A 20,653-nucleotide genomic window follows, 5' to 3' on the forward strand; every position below is an offset into this window, starting at 1 on the left:
TGCTCAGAAAGAGAAGGACTATCTCCTTGCTTTCATTTGTGTTTTCACTGCAGTCTAGCTTAGGCCTTTTTCTTGTGTCCTTCCTCCATGATACATGGATTTATGTTGTCTGTCTGTCTGTGCAAATGAAAGAAGCATTTTCCACAGGTATCCTGCACAGTGATACCTGACTATATTTCTTTCTTCTTTAAAGGAATAGTATCAAGAGAGAATCAAGCCATTTTGCCCTCTGCTAGAGTTGAGAAGATTGATACCATCTGTTGAGTAAATACGAAGCTACAGCCAGCAACAGGTTAGCTTAGCTTAGCTTAGCATTAAGAAACAGGGGAAACAGCTAGCCTTGCGCAGTACCTCTAAGCTCACTAATTAACTCATTATATCTATTTTTTTGCCACCCATGCCCTTGCCATTGCTAATCAACACATGAATCTGTTTACCCTCTTAAAGCCCAATTTTCCTGTTAAAGGTTACACTTTTTCCCCCCTCATATTCCACCTTCTAGTCAGCTGGCTTGTTAAACTTTGTGTCAAACCACTTAAAGTCCCTTTTTATTTCCATTTAATAATGATGGATGTTGAACAAGATTATTGGGTGTGTCACAATACAAATTTTCTCACCTTTTTTGCTGTCCTCATTTCACTCCTGCACTTCTTTTCTTTTTGTATCCACTTGTTCCAACAATTCACTGAAGCTATACAATACAATACAATCACACCCATTTACAGCCACGCCATCACACCAGGTGGCCATGATCTGTAGATGCACAGAGCATCATGAAATACACTTTTCAACGGATTTGGGAATATTTGGATAGCTTGACATTGCCACAAGAGTTAAAAATACAAGTTGCTAATGGACACACTGGTGTGTCTGGGAAAGTGAATGACCTAATTAGCATAACTGCTTAAGTTTATATACATGATAGTAATTATGGAGGAACATTAGCACAAACACCAATTGTAAGATAAAGTCGGCGTAAATGCTTTTCATAAATGCACTAGGAACATGTGGGCTCTACGGTAAAGAATGTAATCTTCAGGCTTTAAAGCCACAGTTTTATATGCTTTTACAATGACCAAATAAATACCTGTGAAATGTGTGGTGTTGGTGATGAATTCTGTAAATTTAATCTTACAGTGAACGCAATGCAAAGTTTGTCTTGACATTTCTTGAACAGCCAAAGTATATACAATTCTTGATTTAATCTGAAACATTTAAGTGCTCGGCCTCTTAAAAGATAGGACAACGGAAAATGTGTCTTTTCTTGATTATATATTTTATTTGTCTCAATATTAATTTACAGATACAGGCACAGCAAGTCTGTGCTCTGAAGTAGGTAATTACATTTTGTTGAATAAAGGATCTCAGAATTGATGTAAATGTTTCATCTGAGTTTGTTGGCATAATGGGAAGGTTGTCTTTTAGCTGCTGCAGTATTTAGTCAGCATTAGGGGATGTTTCTGTCATTTATTCTGCAATATCGCTGGTTTGTTGGTCTGTCTTGCTGTCTCCTTCTGTTCTCATCCTTCTGGTATTTGATTTGAAATGGATGACTGATGAATGGTCAACAGGATAATTTTGTGTGTTACAGCACTCATTTTCTCACCTCATTTCCTCATTCCTTTACTTCTTCCAGACATGTTTCACTTGTCCCAGTACCCTCAGTTCACATCATTTCATTTATGTGCCCTTCCCCTGTGGCTTGGCATCAGATGCCAGTCCTATTCCCTCCTCCTCCTCCTCTTCCTCCTCCTCCTCTTCCTCTTCTCCCGCTCTCCCAAACCATATGAGGGCAGTTACAGGGCATCCTGTATTCCCTAACCATCACCTCCTTTCCCTCACCTTACTCCCCCCTCCACCTCCCTTGTGAGGTATTACGCACCAGATAGCTTTTACCCCTACACACACACACACACACACACACACACACACACACACGTTCACACCTGCTGCAGCAGTGATGGGCCAGCCAGGTGCCAGTCAGTTGGCGCTTTGCCCAGAAAATTACTGGCACAAGCCCTGACATGTGTGTCGAGCTGGGGGCTTGTGTGTGCTTTTGCGTGTCTGTCAGGATACATGCCTCACATGCCAGAAATGAGTAAAGCCACTCGAGCTGTTGCATTTGAATACTCACTGCATTACACACACATCTGAGTGTGTGTGTGTGTGTGTGTGTGTGTGTGTGTGTGTGTGTGTGTGAGGTGCATGAGTTTAATTACACATGCTTCCCGCACACCAGCCTTTGGCACCGTTTTACCAGCAACATATCAGTGATTATGAGAAGTGATGTGTGTGTGTGTGTGTGTATATATATATATATATATATATTTGCGTGTAAAACCTGAACTGTGTGTGGCAGAGCAGAGAGAAGATTTCATCCCTTCAGTATACAGACCATATGGACACTACAAGTCTTCAGTATAGTGTTGGTGCGCTTTCACTCCCTGTTAAAGCCAGGATGCCGATTCATGGGGTGACCAAACGGTAAGAAAATTATACAAGTATTATTATTCAGATTAACCCAAGAGATGTGGAAGAATGAAGCCAGAGAGGGCCAAAGAGAAACATGTCTTATATCCCTCCACTGGAATAGAAGCTTACTGGTGTGTCTCTTGTCAGACCAGGAAATGCGTCAAAAGTAAAGAACATGTAGAGACTGCTTTGGATGGAGTGGACTCGGGAGGAAGAGGGATAGTAAAGTCCGTTAATTCAGTCTTATGCATACGATGAGAAATGTTTTTCTTGTACTCTACATCTGTTGAGGGGCGATGTGACAGTGGAGGAATGAAAACAGTAATTATAATTTTTAAGCAGGTCATGTTTTGATGGCGTCATGTTTCATTATGCTGGGAAATTAGCATCGCTAAACAGGCCAGCGGGATGAATGGTCTAATTAAGCAGCGCAGGGAGGATTGTGTGTGTTCAGAGAAGGATTGGAGTGCATGCACGTGTGTGGGGTGTGTGTGTGTGTGTGTGTGTGGTGATTAGTATTCGCTCAGCGTTCTTGATGTTTCTTGGAGAGATGAAAGCATGCCCCATGCTTTGTGTTCATTGACGTTAACGTTCTACCTGTGTGATTTGTACAGCCTGTTTCTGAATGGAGAATCAATGGAGCATCATGGCAGGAAGTGTGTGTGACGCTAATGTACTGGCTGCCTTGTTAGGGATGATTACTGCATAATGAGTTTGAGCAAATCAATAAAATCTATCACTCATAATCTTGTGTGAAACACAGCACTACAATTTCTCTACAAAGCTCTCAAGTAGCATTTCTGTTAAATACAGTAATTTAAGTTATTGAATGCTGTTTATATTGTTTGATTTTTGTGTGGGTTGAAGTCTCTTGGTGATGATGATTGTCACTTTTTTGTGTTTTTAAATCTCTTGAGCAAATTGCAGAGCTAACCTGTGGCCTTCTTGGCTGTGCTACACAACTAAACCAACGTCCCTTCCTGTGTCCACAGTACCAGGGAGAACGTGACCCCGGAGATGAACAAGCTTCGTCAGAGCCTGAGGAGGAAGAAGCCCACTTATGTGCCAGAAGCCAGCAGACCGCATCAGTGGCAAGCTGACGAAGAGGCCGTACGTAAGGGCAAATGTAACTTCCCTGTTCGGGTGAGTATCCAAAGCCGGTAAAATACTGCTCCATTTTTGACTAGTATAATCTCATATTAATTAGTTTGTAAACATATGTCTGAAATCACCATGATAAACACTCTAATTTTAAGATTTGCCTGTATAAAAATAGCAATAAAATGTCAAGTAGGACTGAACAAAACTGTTAAAATGTCACAAGGTCATGAATGTATGCTATGTTGACAAATTTTACGTGAGAAGTAACTTACTCTGCATACTCTATATAGCAACAGGAAAAATAAATCAGAGATACACAAAAGGGCGAATCAAAGTTTTCTGGTTTGAGCCCTAGACCGCAGTACATTTATCACAACCCGTATCAGTGCATCCTCAACAATAGCAGGTGCACTCGACCCTCATTTATTCAGGCTTCTATCCTTGAACATCAAAGAAGAAGCGCTTACCCTGAATCTGCTTCTGGACAAGGCTGTCTATGATGCTCTACTTACACTTCATATATATAGGTCTGTTACATAATAGCAATGCAGCATAACATGGTTGCAAATTATGTATGGTGTAACATTCAAATACATGTTTTTAACATTGTCTGGTTTGTGAAGGTGTGATGTAAGCAAACGATAAACAGTAGTAGTAGGAGTTTTACATGTATGTTAGTGTTTAGTTAATTTTTCAGTCTTTCCAGGATTTTGTAGGTCTTTTTTGTGGTGGTTGTGGCCTAAAATGCCAGATTTTACGGCAGCTTTTCTAAAACAAATTGCGATGAAAGTTGTGATGTTCTTGGGCATGAAATTATGGGAGTGAGTGAAAACTGCAAATTTAGATGTGATTTTTTTATCTTTAGAATTATAGTTGAATCATTAAACAGTCCCTCCAGGATTTCATGGGCCTGACCCTAACCCTAACCAATAACCGAAATCCTGGAGAAACAGCTAGCCTGGCCTTGTCCAAAGATAAAAAACATTACAATAATCAGCTCTCTAATGCTCACTACTTAACAAATATATATTGTTTGTCTAATGTATCCAAAAAAGAAGCTGTGGTTTTACAGCTGTGGACAGAGCCAGGCTAGCTGCTTCCCCCAGTTTCCAGTCTTTATGCTAGACTAAGCCACTTGGCTGTAGATTTATATTCAGTGTACAGATGTAAGAGAGGTATCAATCTTCTCGTCTAACTCTCAGCAGTCAACTAAGTTTAAAGAAAACATTTTATATTAATAGGACTTAAGAAAATTTCAGCCTTATAGAAACCATGTGGTAATTAAAGCACAGACGCTTAGTTCTCAGCTAAATGCCTCATTTAAGTGCAAATTAGAGGCGTTATTAATGGTGTAATTTACTGATAACCAGCTTCAATCTTCAGAGTGTGTACAGTGTGCCAGTCGCTGAGAGCTGAGGTGATTTGTTGGAGAGCTGGACTGACAAAGACAATAAGAGATGGAGGACAGGGAGGGAGGAAAGACATCGAGGTGGAGTTATAGATTAAGGTGAACACAGGAAATAACAGAGTGAGGGACGAGGGCACACAGAGGGGACGGAGAGACATTTTGAGATATGAACTGCGAGAGCGAGAGATATAGAACTAGATACGAGAAGAGCGAGAAAGGCTGCAGACTGAATGAAACCAGAAGCGAAAGAAAAATACAAGGCTAATGGAAAATGCTCCACAGAGTTGGCGATGAGATGGGCAGTGAAGTGGAGCTTGAGCTTTACAGCGAGAGACGCATTAAAAAACCTCTCCGCCTCTTTATTGTAGCTTTTCTTCCCTCCATGTTCCCCAGTTCATCTTTTCTTTCTTTGCCGTCTCTCTGTTTTCACTCCAAATACGAGTCATACACTATTAATGCCTCTTCGAGAGCTGCCGAACTGTACCAGAGGAACAAAAAGTGTTCTTGGGCGCAATACTGAAAGAAAAGCTGACTATTACAAAACCAGAAAGTTTGGGAGAAATATGACCAGTTGGAAAGTTTAGCAAGTGAAACAAACAAAGACAAAACTTTTCTCTTTACTGTCTCATCCACAACCTTCACTTCTTCTGGATATGGAATGTAGCATAGGTGCACATCAATAGACGTCTGTCAGCTCTAGCTAGCTGACATAATTGTTCATATTCAAATGTGAAAGCTAGTAGCAGTGATAACTCAAACCCAGATTAAAAAGTTAGCTTTTGCAGGTAGTGAGAAATGACCTGTGTGTGCCCCAAGCCATCAACAAGCAGCCCCGTTTTTAGCTTTCACCAAGTCGCTCACTTCAAACTGATCAACAAAGCATTGATCATGGAGCCTGGTAAACATTTGCTGTATTGATTCAACAGTCAGAAACACGCAGTAACAGTGTGAGCTGTGTTAAAATAGCCACTTTTCCTCACGAAAATCACCTGATTAAGATCCAGGGCTCTGACCAGATAGCTACACGCTAATAGCTAACCATGCGCGGAAGTTGGGATATTTTTCCATCTGATACTTTTATGATTCGTGCAGTTCATGCCACAAAACCTGCACAGTGGCTGCCCACTGCTCCTAATTAGGATGGGCTAGATTAGAAAACAACTTCTCATTTTGATCTCTATATATGCTCATTAATCCCAGTTTGGTTTCTACTCCCCCCGTATTTGTGTGCATCTAATGATGACATCGGAAGACTGTCTATTTGTGTTCTTCGAGCTCAAAACAGGCAATTCTTTCTATCATAAAAAAACTCTCATTCTTAAACCTGCCACATATATCCACTTATTGTTTATAACAGGTATTTTAGTTCAGGGACCAAGCTCCCCTAAACTCAGAGCTCTCCTTAAACCTTGACTGAATTGAACTGACAAGAATAGAGCTAGAGGGAGCTTTAATTGTGTCCCTGTGGGCTCTCTGCACACCATAGAGCAGAACACTGGAGAGACAACAAAAGGGGATGTGAGGCTATAAATTATTACCATCCTCCTATCTCTCTCTGGTCCTTATTATCAGTAGTAACATGCGGCTGTAAATCCAGTATTTGTGCTTATTAGCTACTTGCCTGCCACTTATATACTGATAGGGACTAATGAGGCTTTGCTGGCTTTTGTCACTGTCTCTTTCTTTTGTTTCAACATACTTATATGTGATAGTTCAGATCAGTGTGCTTTAATGGCAGTAAGGTTAGATAAAATGTGAAAAAGCAGTAGCAATAAAAAAAAAAAAAAAAAAATGCCATGTCACTCTGTTTTTGACTTTGGCTGTTAATATTTCTTTTTTTTTCTCTGCAGTACCTGGGGTTGGTCGAGGTGGAGGAGTCGAGAGGGATGCATGTATGCGAGGAGGCAGTGAAGAAGCTAAAAGTTGTAAGTATCCCACACACAGACACACAATTGCACACAGCTTCCTTGCTGCAGAACTGGAGGTTCATTTTGTTGTATGGAGGCAGTTAAAAATACTAACCCCAAGGCTCTGCAAACTTCACCGGAGCTCATTACAGACCCAGATGCACAAAGCTCATGCACTAAAGTATCGACCAAAGGAGCGCACACACACACACACACACACACACACACACACACACACACACACACACACACACACACGCGCACACACACAAACACACACACAAACGTTCAATACTCTGCAGTTACTTCTCCTGTATTGTTATTTTTGCTGCTTTTTTTTTTTACCACTTTCATCTCCCTCCCTGTTGAGTCGTATTCCACATCTGTCTGTCTGTTTGCTATCAGTCTTTCTATCTGTCTGATCCCACAACGCCCTAATAGAACAAAAAATGAGGTCTAGGCTAATGTAAACACATATAAACACACACACACACACACACACACACAGAGTTAGCCTCCTCGGGGAAGCTGGATTCAGACAGGGAGCGTGTGAACAGAGTGACACAGGCTGGTCAGTGTCAGAAAGCCACACACACACACTGCAGTGAAGAAAACCGAAGTCTGTGTCACTTTCTTCAGTCTTCACATCTGTTAGAAGCTCTGCTTTTGATGTAACTGGAGTTAAACTTGACTTTCATATAAATAACAGGTTGCCCAACAAAATGGCAGAGCAGCACATTTTTTATATTCAGTGTACACTAATCCTGATTCCTCAAGTAGGAATGTAACTTTATACAACAAAAGGCAGCACTTTGTCAGAAAATCTTACAGAGTTACTTGAATCACAGCCAGTTTAATGCATATAGGAGAAATGTTTCATGCATCCACTCTTGTCTCCCCCTCCTCTCACCACCATTTCCTTTAATTTGTTTTTCTCTTTCGATACTCCCTGCTGGATCAACCCTATTTCTCCCCATCTTCCATCGATATCAGCATCTCTGCAGTTTCTCACGCTGAAAACTTTCTTCCAAAGTTATCTTCCCCACTCCACCACCTCATTTAGCTTTCCCCTCCTTTCCCACTCTTTTCCATCACTCTGTTTCTTCACCTCTATTCTCACACCCTCTGTCTTCCTCTTGATGGGATTATGCAAAAATTGAGGCTCCTTGTCGCTTTGCTGTGTGGTTCAAAGCCATTTCCTGCAGTGATCTGGCTTTCTGTTTCCCTTACTTAGACACAGAGACACACATATGCAGACTCATGTCCACATACACACCCACACACATGCGCTTCTTCACTCACATGGAGTTGTTGCTTTTTTAGCCTGTGTATTTTTAGCATGTCCCATGCTGAGTGTGTTATTAGCTCTGGCTGGTGCCCTCCTCTGGAGAAATAATTCTTTATGCCAGCTGGCACGGTTTTTACCTCTGCCCGCCTCTTAACCCACCACTACCTCATCTGCTGTAAGGATGTAATGATCGCTTTACATAACCATGAGTAGTAGTAAAAGCGGCTGTACATGCTAGTACCTTTTTTTTAATCCCACCTTTGCAAGAATGAAGGACCACCTTGTGAATGTGCAAATGATTGAAACACATTTACCGTGCAACTTGTTAACTTGCCTCTTAAGATCTGAATTATTTACTTTACTTCTACAACTTTTTTGTCTTCCCAGAGTGGGAAAAAGACAGTCAAGGCAGTACTGTGGGTCTCAGCTGATGGACTCAGGGTGGTGGATGACAAAACTAAGGTAAGCAAACACAATTTTGTGTTGCCTCCGTTTCCTCATTCCATCCTCCCTCTATCTACCTCATCACTCACTTGGCAGCAAGGACATGTCCAATACACACCACACAGGTATTTTTTATATGCCTTTATTCTTAACCTCTGATGACAACCAGGTAGCAAGAAAGCAGAGTTTGCAGGTCAAAAGATGTCTCCTCAAGCCCTCTGATGCTCTTGGCTTGCTGTCTCTCTAACACACGTCCATCTTCGCAGCATCTTTTTTCTTTTATATTCTCAATACAGTACAGATTCAGTACAGACCTCTTGATGCTTGCAGGCTAGTTTGGGGCCGTGTGTGTGTGTGTGTGTTGGTGTGTGTGTGTGTGTGTGTGTGTGTGTGTTTCAGAGCTATCATATGTGACTCATGGATTCTTGCTAAAGGTGCTTAGTGGGGGAGGGAAAAATCGAGTAAACACACACACGCACTTGAGGAGTGTCTGGTGGCTAGGGAGGCCTCCTACAGAGGGAGTGCAGCTCTCTGTGGTTCTATTGAAAGCCGAGGAGAATAAAGAGCAGCAGCAGAGAATAGAGGAGAGAGCGAGCCCAATGGAGCAGCCTCTTTCTCTTGCTTTCCTTTTTTCTTATGTTTAGAGGCCACCCACATGACCTCACCTCTCACTATCCCTCCGTCCCAGTCCTCTCTCCCTTCACTTTAATCTCCCTCCTACTTTCCTTGATCTCATCTAAACATTTAAGAGGATTAGGTCGGAGATATTTTATATTTTTCTTATTGTCACTAAATCCCAAAGCCAACATTGAATTGATGCTACTAAGCCAATGCCTTTAATTCCTCTGAGTTCCATTGACATCCAAAAACTATGAGTCATGGTGTTGCACTGTCTGACATGTTCCTTTATTATGATGAACACACACACTGTAGTTTCTTTTGAGTCAATCCCACACACACCATCCTGCTGCCATTAATACTCTCTAGAGCACCACATTTGTATTAATCTGCAGGTGAAAATAGTCCCACATCAAATGCACTATTTATTTCCTGTTTTCCTGCGAGCTATTTTGATAGATTTACAATTTCATTTAGAATGAATGGGATTGAGAGCGACAGACATGGTAGGCGAGTCATAAAGTTAGTAAGTCAAGTATATAATATCAATTTTAAGGTGAAAAAACATGCAGAACCAGCAGAAGGCAAGACTGAATTGAGTTTTCTGTGTTTGCACAACATTGTTGTGACTTCTGTCACACCTTCTTTTTATCCTTTGCCATTGTGTCAACATACCATTTTACATTCATCTCCAGCCTTACTGCTTCTACAATGGTCAGGTGTATTTTAAACAAAAATGGAAAAGTATTATGAGAATTCACATGAATTCCTAGCCACTGGTATCACTGTACAACATAGCAAAGACTTCGAAATGGATTAATGTTGGGTGGGTTAAAATTGTTTTTTAAAAGTCAATTAATGTTGCCATGTTTTTGCCGTCAAAACATTGTTGCATCCGTACAGAATGTGCACTTTAAAATGAATGCCTTTGGCCTTTCTGTGAAAACAGCAGAAGCCAAATTAATTTAACATCAGTACATACAAGGAAGTTTAACGTCTATTATACTGTAGAAATTTCATCACTGTTTTACAGCCTCCTCCTTCATACTTTCTTTCAGTGCCTCTTCATCAGATCAACCCCCACCTATGAATCAGCAAGCACGCCTCATAACGCCCACACAACCATTATTCAAACGCTTTCCCACAATCATTGAATGTACTGTATATAAGTGTGTGTCTGTGAGTGTGTGTGTGCATGAGAGACACAGCTCTGCATGACCTTCATAATAGTGAGAAACAGTAAAGTAATTTTTTGTGCTCAAGGCAGAAAGACTTCTCTGCATAGATGAGACACTGAGTCACAAGCTGCTGTGTGGTATTCTTCCTTTCAGGGATGTCGGGATGTGACGTGAGTCACCTTTTCCCACAAACGCACACACTTTCTTCTTGCACTTCTCATCAAAATATACCTCAGAATCATGAGTATCTACACCAATACATACAGTGTTATGTATTTTCAGTAACACAGGGCAACTGTGCCAGTGATGAAGACATATACTCACATTGCTCGCTGCTCAGCCTTTCACCTCAGTACCAGCATCCCCCTTCATTCACTAATAATTGGCCCACAATGAAAGGACTGTTATTCTTCCACCTCTTTCTCCTTCTTTTCTTCTCCTCATCCTCCTTCTTCCTCTCTCCTCATCCTCCCCTCACTTTGTTTACAGCAACACTGGAGAGGAAGGAAGTGTGTGAAACCTCTTTCCCTTTCTTCTCCCTCTCGCCTCTTGTTTTCCTTCTCTTTCTGTTTTTGGTGAGTCAAAGAGGTGAGCCGGGGGCCCCTTAATGTACACAGAGAGAGAGAAGGGCCCCTTTGAGTTTCCTCAATGGTGACTATAGACACAGAGACAGGCTGAATAGCCCTTTTATAGAATGAAGGGCAAGTGGTGGAAACATCTCAGAGATGAAAAGAGGGTTCAGTGTCATTAGTCTGTAGTCACTGTCTATTCTGTCATTGGTGGGTGTGTAAATAGGTTGGAGTCAGAGGGGTTTCATAGGGTTAACTGAGGTTGAAGGTAATGTGTAAAGTATCGAACCAGTCTACAAGCTGGTGTGCTCAGTACTGAAACCTGTCTGTCAACAGTTAAGCTGCTGTTAGAAAGACTAAACCATGTGAGATGTGATTTCATACAGTCTACTTGGACATTTCGATTGACTGGACTGTGTTGTGTGAACTGTCAAATCGGATTCTCTCTGACCCCTCTGTGTCCTCTTCTCTGTTTCTCTCTCAGGACCTCATTGTAGACCAGACCATAGAGAAGGTTTCATTTTGCGCTCCTGATCGGAACTATGACAAGGCCTTCTCCTACATCTGCCGAGACGGTACTACCAGACGGTGGATGTGCCACTGCTTCATGGCTCTCAAAGACTCGGTGAGGGGGCAATAAACCTTCTGTTTGGTCCTCTCTGTCATGCTGTTATTATAGACATATGTGAACTAACTCCTTGACTCGTGAGAGTTACCTGGGTCTGTCTAGGGATTATGGGTAATGGTGTTTGTTTAGGGCTTCTAAAAACAGGATTACTGAAAAACAACATTATATTAAGGCTATGTTCTAAGGTTGTATTTTTAGTTTTTTACATTATTGTGACAGTGGGACTTTGAATTTGGTTTTCTTACAGAAACAGAACAGGTATGGTTTCACTTATATTGCCAAATGAGATTTTCTGTCTCATAGCTTGCATACCTCTTAAAGCTTACCAATTTTCTCAACATGTTAAATTTGTGTGTGGGTTTGTTTTCAAAAACAGCCTCAATATTAGTTTTTGCCATCAAACAGAAGATTTAGAGTCCTACGGGCTTGTCTGAACTGGTATTATAACTCAGATTTTGGCTTCTTAGTAGACCTCAGTGTTCCTGTGTAAATTAAGCACTAAATGTAAAAGGGAGAGAATAAACTGATTCACTGCAGTAACATATTTGTGGGGATGGTGGGGCCTGGGGGGCGTGGTATTCGTCTGATTTTGTAATCTATGTATGTAGTATTTGTTTTGTTGAATGTGAAACTGTACATCTTAAAACGCAGGACAAATTTAATTAAATATTCTGCTAATAAAGCGTAATCAAATCAAGTGAGGAGTTGATAAGATAATTAATTAGTTGACAATAAAGTACATTTTGTTTATCAACTAATCATTTATCAAGCAAAATCCCAATATTTTTCTAGATAATTATTAATTCTATTAACCAGTTATAATCAGTTATATATATTAACCAGAAATTAATTGATGAATTAATAACAGGCATGTATGATTTGAACACATCAGCCCATTATGTAGCACCAATGTCATTACATACACATACACAGGCAGGTGAGTTAATGTGATTCCTAACCTCTGGTGTTTCCATTTGACTGACCTTGGTATGAGGAGGCTGTGATTTAAAGACAACTGCAAATAAAACCATTGCCGTCATGATGCATTGTTCTTTCAACCCCATGGTGGTGTCATCATTGTAGATCGTGAGTTGGATTATTAATGTGGATGGAAGAGAGTGCAGCACAGACCTGTGGGATTAGGAGAGGGGATTAGACAGAAGCCTGTGGAGTTATCTGTCCATCTCTGTCTGTCTCTGTTTCCACCACACTTCTAATATCGCTATCTGCTCATCTTAAACTGAACTGTCCCTGTTAGTTGCATTCAGTTCCACGGAGCATGAACTCATGTTGACGTTTGACAACAGACAAGATTTGAGGTTGATAATTGCACCCTAATCCGATCTTCCCTGTGACAGCTGTATGAACTTCATTTGGGTCAAGGTTGTCATGACCAACAATTATATAAACATTAAAAAACATCTGTTTAAAAAAAAAAATGCAGCTGAAGTGTGCAAGCCCTAATTCTGTTTTACGTTGGTCTAAAAAGGATCAATCCAGATAAGTGTACATCTGACCTTTAAACTGTTTGTTACATTTCTTGATTTCTGCTCCACCAGGGAGAGAGACTAAGCCATGCAGTTGGCTGTGCCTTTGCTGCCTGTCTGGAGAGGAAGCAGCGCAGGGAGAAGGAGTGCGGTGTGACGGCTTCTTTTGACGCCAGTCGCACCTCATTTGTGCGTGAGGGCTCCTTCCGCATCAACTCTTCCTGCAGCCAGCAGGGCAGCAGCAGTGAGCGAGATGAGAAGCTGCAAGACAAGAAGAAAGGTAGGAGGATGTTTTAAAATGTGCACACATACTCAGATGTGTCTTTGAAGAACTGCTAATACAGTTGGAAAAGTTGGGAAGTCAAGCACACCACCAATAGTTTAGTAGTAATAGGCGTCCAACAGAAGTGACCAAACACACTTACTCCTACAGATCAACCTTCTGCAGTCCCAACCCTCCCCCCTGGCACTGCCTCCCCACCCGAGGGGGCGGCGTCCCCCATGGAGCGACCAGAACCGGGCGGGCCTCACGCCATCCCTCGCCGCCATGCGCCTATTGAGCAGCTGGTGCGTCAAGGCTCGTTCCGGGGATTCCCGGCCCTCAGCGGGAAGAACTCTCCCTTCAAGAGGCAGCTGTCACTCCGCCTCAACGACCTGCCATCCACATTGCAACGCAAGACCGACTTCCAAGCTAAGAACCCTGGTGAGTTGAGATTGTCTTGAAGTTAGACTGATGAAGGGACCTGCTGACCTTCTGACCCCAGTAACTTCTGTTTACTTAGAGGGTCCTTCTGGGGTTAGGTACTGTATGAAAATGATAGTTGGGGGAGTGGCGGTCAGAAAAGGGGAGTGGTGTATTATTATTTATTTTTTGCTGATCAACAGGATGCAACATTTTCCTATGTTTGCCATAATTTATCGATTGCTAATTCAACCTGTTACTTGGAATGTATTGTTCCATAAATATGTCAAGGTGCACCATATTAACTTCTTCATGCACTTTTAGATATTATTGCTGAAGGAAATTGTAGCAACTTATCACTGTTACATATTGAAGGGAGTGTGTTGTAGTTTTTTTCTTAGTCTAGGGGAGGGTCAAAAGAAAGGAGGGAGTTGCTTGGAATTACATGGTTCAGCTCGCCTCCACAGCCCAATCATTTATATACAGGCTCTGAGAGGAAATGGGTCACATTTTGCATCAGTATTAGTTTTGTTTACATTTGCCCCAAAATGCCAAGTGTTTCCTTAAATTTCATTTAATGCCTCCTAAGTAACCACACAATTTTTTAAAGAAGGATTTTGCAAACTCAATTCCCCACATTGCTTGTTGGAATTTCAGAGAAGTCAGGGAACATTACTACTGCCTCTACACACAAACAGAAAGCACACATGGGATCTGTGTTCTACTTGCGTCATAGTTGTTTGCAGATTGGAGCATTATTAAGTTTTCCATTTGGCTTCAGTTTGGCATCACTGACCCCTGTCTGAAGAGATCTGAGCAATCATATTACAGAATAAACCTTTGGCTAATCTCAGATGCATTTATAGTTGTGTTTTCAAGCAGACAAGGTGTAATCTTTAGTTTAATCCTGATGCTTGCCTTCAATTGAGTGTAGGACAAGATAAAAAGCAGTTATGTGAAGTGCTGTTATTATTGCTATTAGCGCCAGTGCTGATGACTGGGCCAATGAAAGCCTTTGGCTTTTTACTAAGGACAATTAATAGTAACTGACTAACCCCTCACAGGTTGATGTGTACACATACACAGGAAGGCACACACATAGACACACCCACTCGGTGTGGTGCCACAGGATCAGAGTGCTCAGTAGCAAGGCTGATTATAGTCATTAGGAGAGATGAGAGAGTTGACTGGGGGACTCCTCTGACTGGAATACTAAACCACAACATTGAACTCCCCCTCTCACTGCGTTTCTTGTATTTGCCCCTTTCTTTTCCGTCTCTTATTTTACAATGATAGTAAGTGTATATATCCAGTGGTGGTGAATTTGATGCAGTTTGAATTCTGTGTGCACCGTGATCTCTCTCTCTCTCTCTCTCTCTCTCTCTCTCTCTCTCTCTCTCTCTCTCTCTCTCTCTCCCCTCCCCCCCCCCCCCCCCCCCCCCGTTCTATCTCATAGACAAGATGCACACACTAAGCGGTAGCAGCCAATTCCACTGCCTCCGTGCTCCCTTGTGACTCTCTGAACAATGTGTGTATTGATCTATGCGGTCAATCAGCTGTCCTGGTTAGCCTTCAGCAAGCCTTCTGCCAGCCCTCAAACCTGCCACTGCACTGAGAGAAACGCACATACACATATAGACACACATGTGAAGGGTGCTTCTGAACTCTGTGGGAAACTGACGCACACCGCAGGGTCGGTCTTTGCAGAACAAAGCACAGAGAAATCTTTAATGGGAGATTGTACACATGCCTCCAGCGCCCTCTGCACCCTCCAATGTAATTCAAGGCCTAAAGCTATACAATGCACTCAGAGAGAGATATACATTTATTAGAAGAGGCAGAGCACAAAGGTTTGAGTTTTGACTCACAATGGGCCCATCTGTGGTAAACATGCATTTACTTCACTTTAATCCCACTCCTCATTCATTCTTCTTCATGTGTGTGTTATTGAACTTTACCACAGTGTCAAAGATGTTATCAAACTCCTCTTTCTCAAGTGTTTTTGACAATTGTGCATGTATAGACCCTACATACGGTAGGGTAGTTCACACAGTTCTGCTTGACTTGTAAACATTTTTGTGACTCAGTTTGAACCTTTTTATATTATGTAAGAAGATCCTGATTAGCACAATGCCATGTTTGTCTTGAGAATAGTGTGCCAGCATCAAAGTCTTCATCTGCTCCAGTTTCTGTGTTTGATGCTAGCTGGGTCTGTTAGAAAGAACAAATGAATAAATATTATTTGTCCCTCTTTTTGTTTGTTTGTGTCTCTACTCACTCCTCATCTTCTCCTATTCTACCTCTTCTTTTGATTATCTTCCTTATGCCTATTGTCTTTCTCCCTGTCCTCCCCTCCTCGCCTCCCGTCTGTGTGTTGCTTTCTTGCTAGTACTAGAGATGGAAATGGGGTTGCCCGGTGAGGGAGACAGTGGTATAAATGCCCTGTGTTGCCAGATCAACAACTCCTTCACCAAGCCATCGGAAGAGCTCTTCTCCAACCCCTCTTTGTCTGCAAATGGCCCTCCAACCTGCACTGTGCCCCCTATACTGCCTCCACCACCTGCACCAATACAGGGTAAGAAAGACTGCATCATTTTTAAATTGTACACCCTCTGAACTGAGGAAATGATTACACTTATTCTAAATCTTTAACTTTATCCCTCTAGCCCCATCTTCCTGGGTGCAGCCAGATCCTCCACTACACTCTCCTCCCCCGGTTTCCGTGGTGATGCAGATGCAGAGTGGACACAGACGCACACCCTCCGAGGCTGAAAGATGGCTGGAGGAGGTCTCCAAGGCTGTCAAGGCTCAACAAACCACGCCCCCAGGCCCCACCATCCCCATCATCCCTGGACCACCCTCCATGTCGAGTCAGCAGATGTCCAGTCAGGCAGCTGCCCCAGTGTCCACTGTCCCTATGTCCCTTGGCACCATCTCTAAACCTCTCATCTCGGGCCCCTCTGCTCTCTCAGGTCAGGCCCCGATGCCCCTCGCACCCATGTCTATATCATCAGTTCCTCTAATACCAGGCCCTCCAGTGTCAGGCCCCCCTATGTCTCTACCTTCAATGTCCATTCCTACAATGTCCGGTCCAAGCATGTCTGGGGCCCCCATGATCCAGCCCTCCCTCCCCGGGCACCCAGGCTCCCTTCCAAGCTCTATGCAGCCCTTCCCCTTGGCTTTTGATGCCACTCCAGCCCCTGTGGGAATGTTCGCCAGCCAGCCTGTCCAACCAGCATTCATGCCCATGCAGACCTATATGCCAGGCCTGGCCAGCAGTATGACCTATCCCAATGCCAGCGTTCCTGTGGTTGGCATCACACCATCACAAATGGTGGCTAATGTCTTCTGCACCGCTACAGGCTCATCCGGTGCAGGTGTAGCCATGGGCTCGGCAGGAGGGGGACACAAAGTGGGGGTACTCGGGACAGTCGGGCAGCCCCATTCTTACCCAGGAGCACCTGGTGCAGTCGGCCACACTGGAGGGTTTTCTACACCGCCATTCTCTTCCACTCCACCACTATCAACAGCCATTAATGGACTGCCACCGCACAGCAGCGGCATGATGGATCTTCAGAATGGGACCTCTAACAGTGGTGGGAATGGAGGCAGCAGTAGCAGCTGGCCGCCAGAGGGCAGCCAGCTAACAGCTCCGGCAGTCAGCGATTCCCAAGACGATGATCGGTTTGAGGCCAAGTGGGCAGCACTGGAGGCCAAACCTTCACCTCAGCAGCCTGGGAATAAGGCACCAGCTGCAGCTGCAAACCCATTTTCCAACAATCTTCAAAAGACCTTTGAGATTGAGCTTTAAGCCAAAGTTGGCCTCTGAAAGCTGTAGCTCTAGCGCTGGAGTTAAAGCCTAAGAAAGCCGGGCGCTAACTCCAGTATCTCTGCTTAGGACAGGAGGCAGGTCCTTAAAGTTAGCCTAGCATCTGACCTGTGGCAGCCTAGCAACTCTCAGCTCTCATAGGAGTCAGTGATCTCAATTGTTTTCTTGCCATTCCCACGAGAGCTTGGGAGGAAAGTTGCAGATTGCTGGGCTGCCATAGGAGGATCAGGTCTCTAGCTCACTAGACTTGATGGACTAAATCCTTTCCACTCCACCCGCTACCCACCTCTCTTCCTTGCTTTCACTTCTCCACTCTGGCTTTACTTTTCCTGCTGCAAGTCCCTGGATGTACTGTATGTGCCCCCTTGAGGACATTGTAGCGGGGGACACAGCTCAGTGGTTTCTTTCTTTAAAAGGGGACTCCACTAAGATGCATTCCAAACCCATGAGGTGTTTTTTTTCTGGTGGAGAATTTAGCGGCTACATCACAAGACATGCAGAGAAGCAGAGAAGCAATTTCTTGACTGATGATCAGACTGATGCTGATCTTAGCCAAGCACAGCAAAGGTTTGGACACCTGAAAGGACTAGCCAATGATGTAAGACCCAACCCTACCCACTCAAAAGGACTTACTGACTAATTGTAGAGATTTATGGCCAAAAGTATTTTATTTATTGTATTTCATTTTTATTTTAACAAGTTATATATATATATATATACTTAAAAATCATTTTTTTAAAGCAGTGTTTCAGGAGTGTATTCTTTTTTTATCCCCTATATATTGTTTTTGTTGATGAGAGAAACTACAGGTAACATTTATGATTGGACAGCAGTAGACAGACAGAACTGTGGGAAACTGAGTCATGAAACAGGAACCAAATTGCCAGGGCTGATAGTAAAGCAGTGTGTTGTGCGACATGTGAGACAGTAAGTGTATATAGTGGCATGTTTCTTCCACCTGTTAGCCCTCACGTGTATACGTTCCTCTGCTGGTGAGGCCAGATGAGTCAATATGGCTTCACTTTGGCTCTGTAGCCCATTTCTGTTGTTAAAATCTACCTTCAAGGGTTACTGGGACATGAAAAATCACTTCAGGATATCCAGCACACTGACACTCTGGACAATACAGCACAGCAGTCCTTTGGACTCCACCTTCTCCAGACAAACCCAAGGAACTTTAACAACTCAGTGGAAACAAAAAACACTCTACAACACTGTGCAACATTCATAATCTTTTAATATGTTCAAACACAGGGTATAGTCTCATCACGTACAGTATGATTGTGTGTTCACCTATGTACTACTGCCTCAGATGCAGTATTAGTTGATTTTGACAGTGATGATCAGAGGTGAAAAGAGAAGGTGAACTTGAGCTGATAGACCGAGGCGTGGCAAATTAAAGAACTGAGAGAAATAAAGTGTAAATTTCTGATCCAGAATTATTAAGGACATTTGATTGACAGATTAGCAGGAAGAGTAAATATAGAACAGCAGAAGAATAGATTTCGAGAGTAAATAAGGAAGGATGACCGGTATGTGAGAGACTGAAGAGAGAATGGAGCTATGCCTTTAAAATATGAGACAGAGGAAGTCTGAAGAGAGGAAGATTATATGAAAAAAAGAGGTAAGAGTGAAAGACAGAGTGTGTGAAAATATTGAGAACAAAGACACATTCATCACGTAGCTGACAACCAGAGCACTGTCTGCCGTTTTTGCATCTTTTTGTCTCAAGGTCAAGCCACTTCCATTTCAGCATCATGTGTCTCAACTCCTTAAACGTTATAAAAACTTTGGATCATATTTAAAAAAAGAAGTTGCTTATTATATAATTACAGTCTCATAAACAAGATTGTTTCTAAGTATGTGCGACTCCCTATGTAGTTAAAACTTCAATAATGTCAACAAAGCTTTCTGTGTTTTAACTTTCAGTTTCTGGCATAAGTCATAAAAGTTCAGGTCTATTCAAAAAGATGCAACATTGCAAAGAAGTGGTCTTTATAGAGGACATTTCCATGTGATGTGTGGTGAACAGGTGGTTTTTGTATGTTATATAAAAACTGTAATGTGACCAGAGACGCCCCTGTTATGTTCCTTGGCAATTGAATTGTATGGATATGGACTGCCACTGATTTGGTTTTCTGCTCATTAACTCCCCGCAGTTTAATTAGTTTACTGAGTATCTTGCTGTGGCAGCGATCCCGTCTGATAGACTGCCTTCCCAGAGAACTTAAATGTATGTGCCACCTGCCTAATTTATACCATCTCGAGTCCTTCCAGGGTTTGGTCCTTTGTTTTTGGACGAATCAATATTTCTTTCCTCTAATTTCCTCTTTTGACAAGACATGACTGATTCACTTATGAAATCAATGCTTTCACTTCTTTGAAAATATATTTTTGCCCTCGACTCTTGTTTGCACGCCCTCCAAATTATAAATGTAGGTTAATTGTGTTCAGCGTTAAAGCAGACTAAATGACCTCATAAACTTGATTGTAAAACCATAGTTTAGTGATGGTAACAAAGCAACCAGTGGAATTTATTTTTAATCTTTATTTACAGAATTTTTGTATTTAAACCTACATATTTGTATTGTAATTACATTGTACAAAAGATAAATAAAGTAATATAATATTACTCCTGCTCATGTTTTCTAGGTGGTGGCTTTTTAGTTTTTCCACAAACACCCAATATTGTTTTTCATATATCTTGTCTTTTCCATCTTTCTCTTTCCATCATTCCTTTTATGACCATTTTACTCTTTCAATTTGTCTCTCTATCCTTTACTCTCACCTTCATTTCTTTCCATTTCTGCCTCCCAGGATCTCAGCTGCTGTTTCTTGTTATTGATCTGACTTTTGTTACTTTTTGTATTTGTTTCCAGCCAGCCGTTGAGTGAATTATTTCCTCTGAAACAATAACAGTTCTACGTTAGCCAGGAGATGGTGAGCTTAGTCTTGCATAAAGACAGGCTCAGTTCAAAGGTACATTTGCCTAACTAGCCACCTCGAAAAATCACTAATCAACCCTTTATATCTTGTTTGTTT

General features: G+C 42.2%; 1 protein-coding gene across 2 annotated transcripts in view; it reads left to right on the plus strand.

Moving 5' to 3' along the window:
- Positions 1-20,243, plus strand: part of numbl (NUMB like endocytic adaptor protein) — a 55,918-nt gene extending 35,675 nt beyond the window's left edge. Inside the window, exons 2-9 of one of the 2 annotated variants that reach the window (XM_046074511.1) lie at positions 3,465-3,615; positions 6,832-6,906; positions 8,564-8,638; positions 11,470-11,610; positions 13,173-13,380; positions 13,534-13,803; positions 16,172-16,357; positions 16,449-20,243. In XM_046074511.1, the coding sequence (XP_045930467.1) occupies positions 3,490-3,615; positions 6,832-6,906; positions 8,564-8,638; positions 11,470-11,610; positions 13,173-13,380; positions 13,534-13,803; positions 16,172-16,357; positions 16,449-17,593 (2,226 nt within the window). In that variant the 5' untranslated portion in view covers positions 3,465-3,489 and the 3' untranslated portion in view covers positions 17,594-20,243. The remainder of the gene's footprint in view (positions 1-3,464; positions 3,616-6,831; positions 6,907-8,563; positions 8,639-11,469; positions 11,611-13,172; positions 13,381-13,533; positions 13,804-16,171; positions 16,358-16,448) is intronic. The other variant, XM_046074512.1, reaches the window with a different exon arrangement.
- Positions 20,244-20,653: the final 410 nt, after the last annotated feature.

This window comes from Micropterus dolomieu, linkage group LG17 (genome assembly GCF_021292245.1).
Source record: "Micropterus dolomieu isolate WLL.071019.BEF.003 ecotype Adirondacks linkage group LG17, ASM2129224v1, whole genome shotgun sequence".
Classification (NCBI taxonomy): Eukaryota; Metazoa; Chordata; class Actinopteri; order Centrarchiformes; family Centrarchidae; genus Micropterus; species Micropterus dolomieu.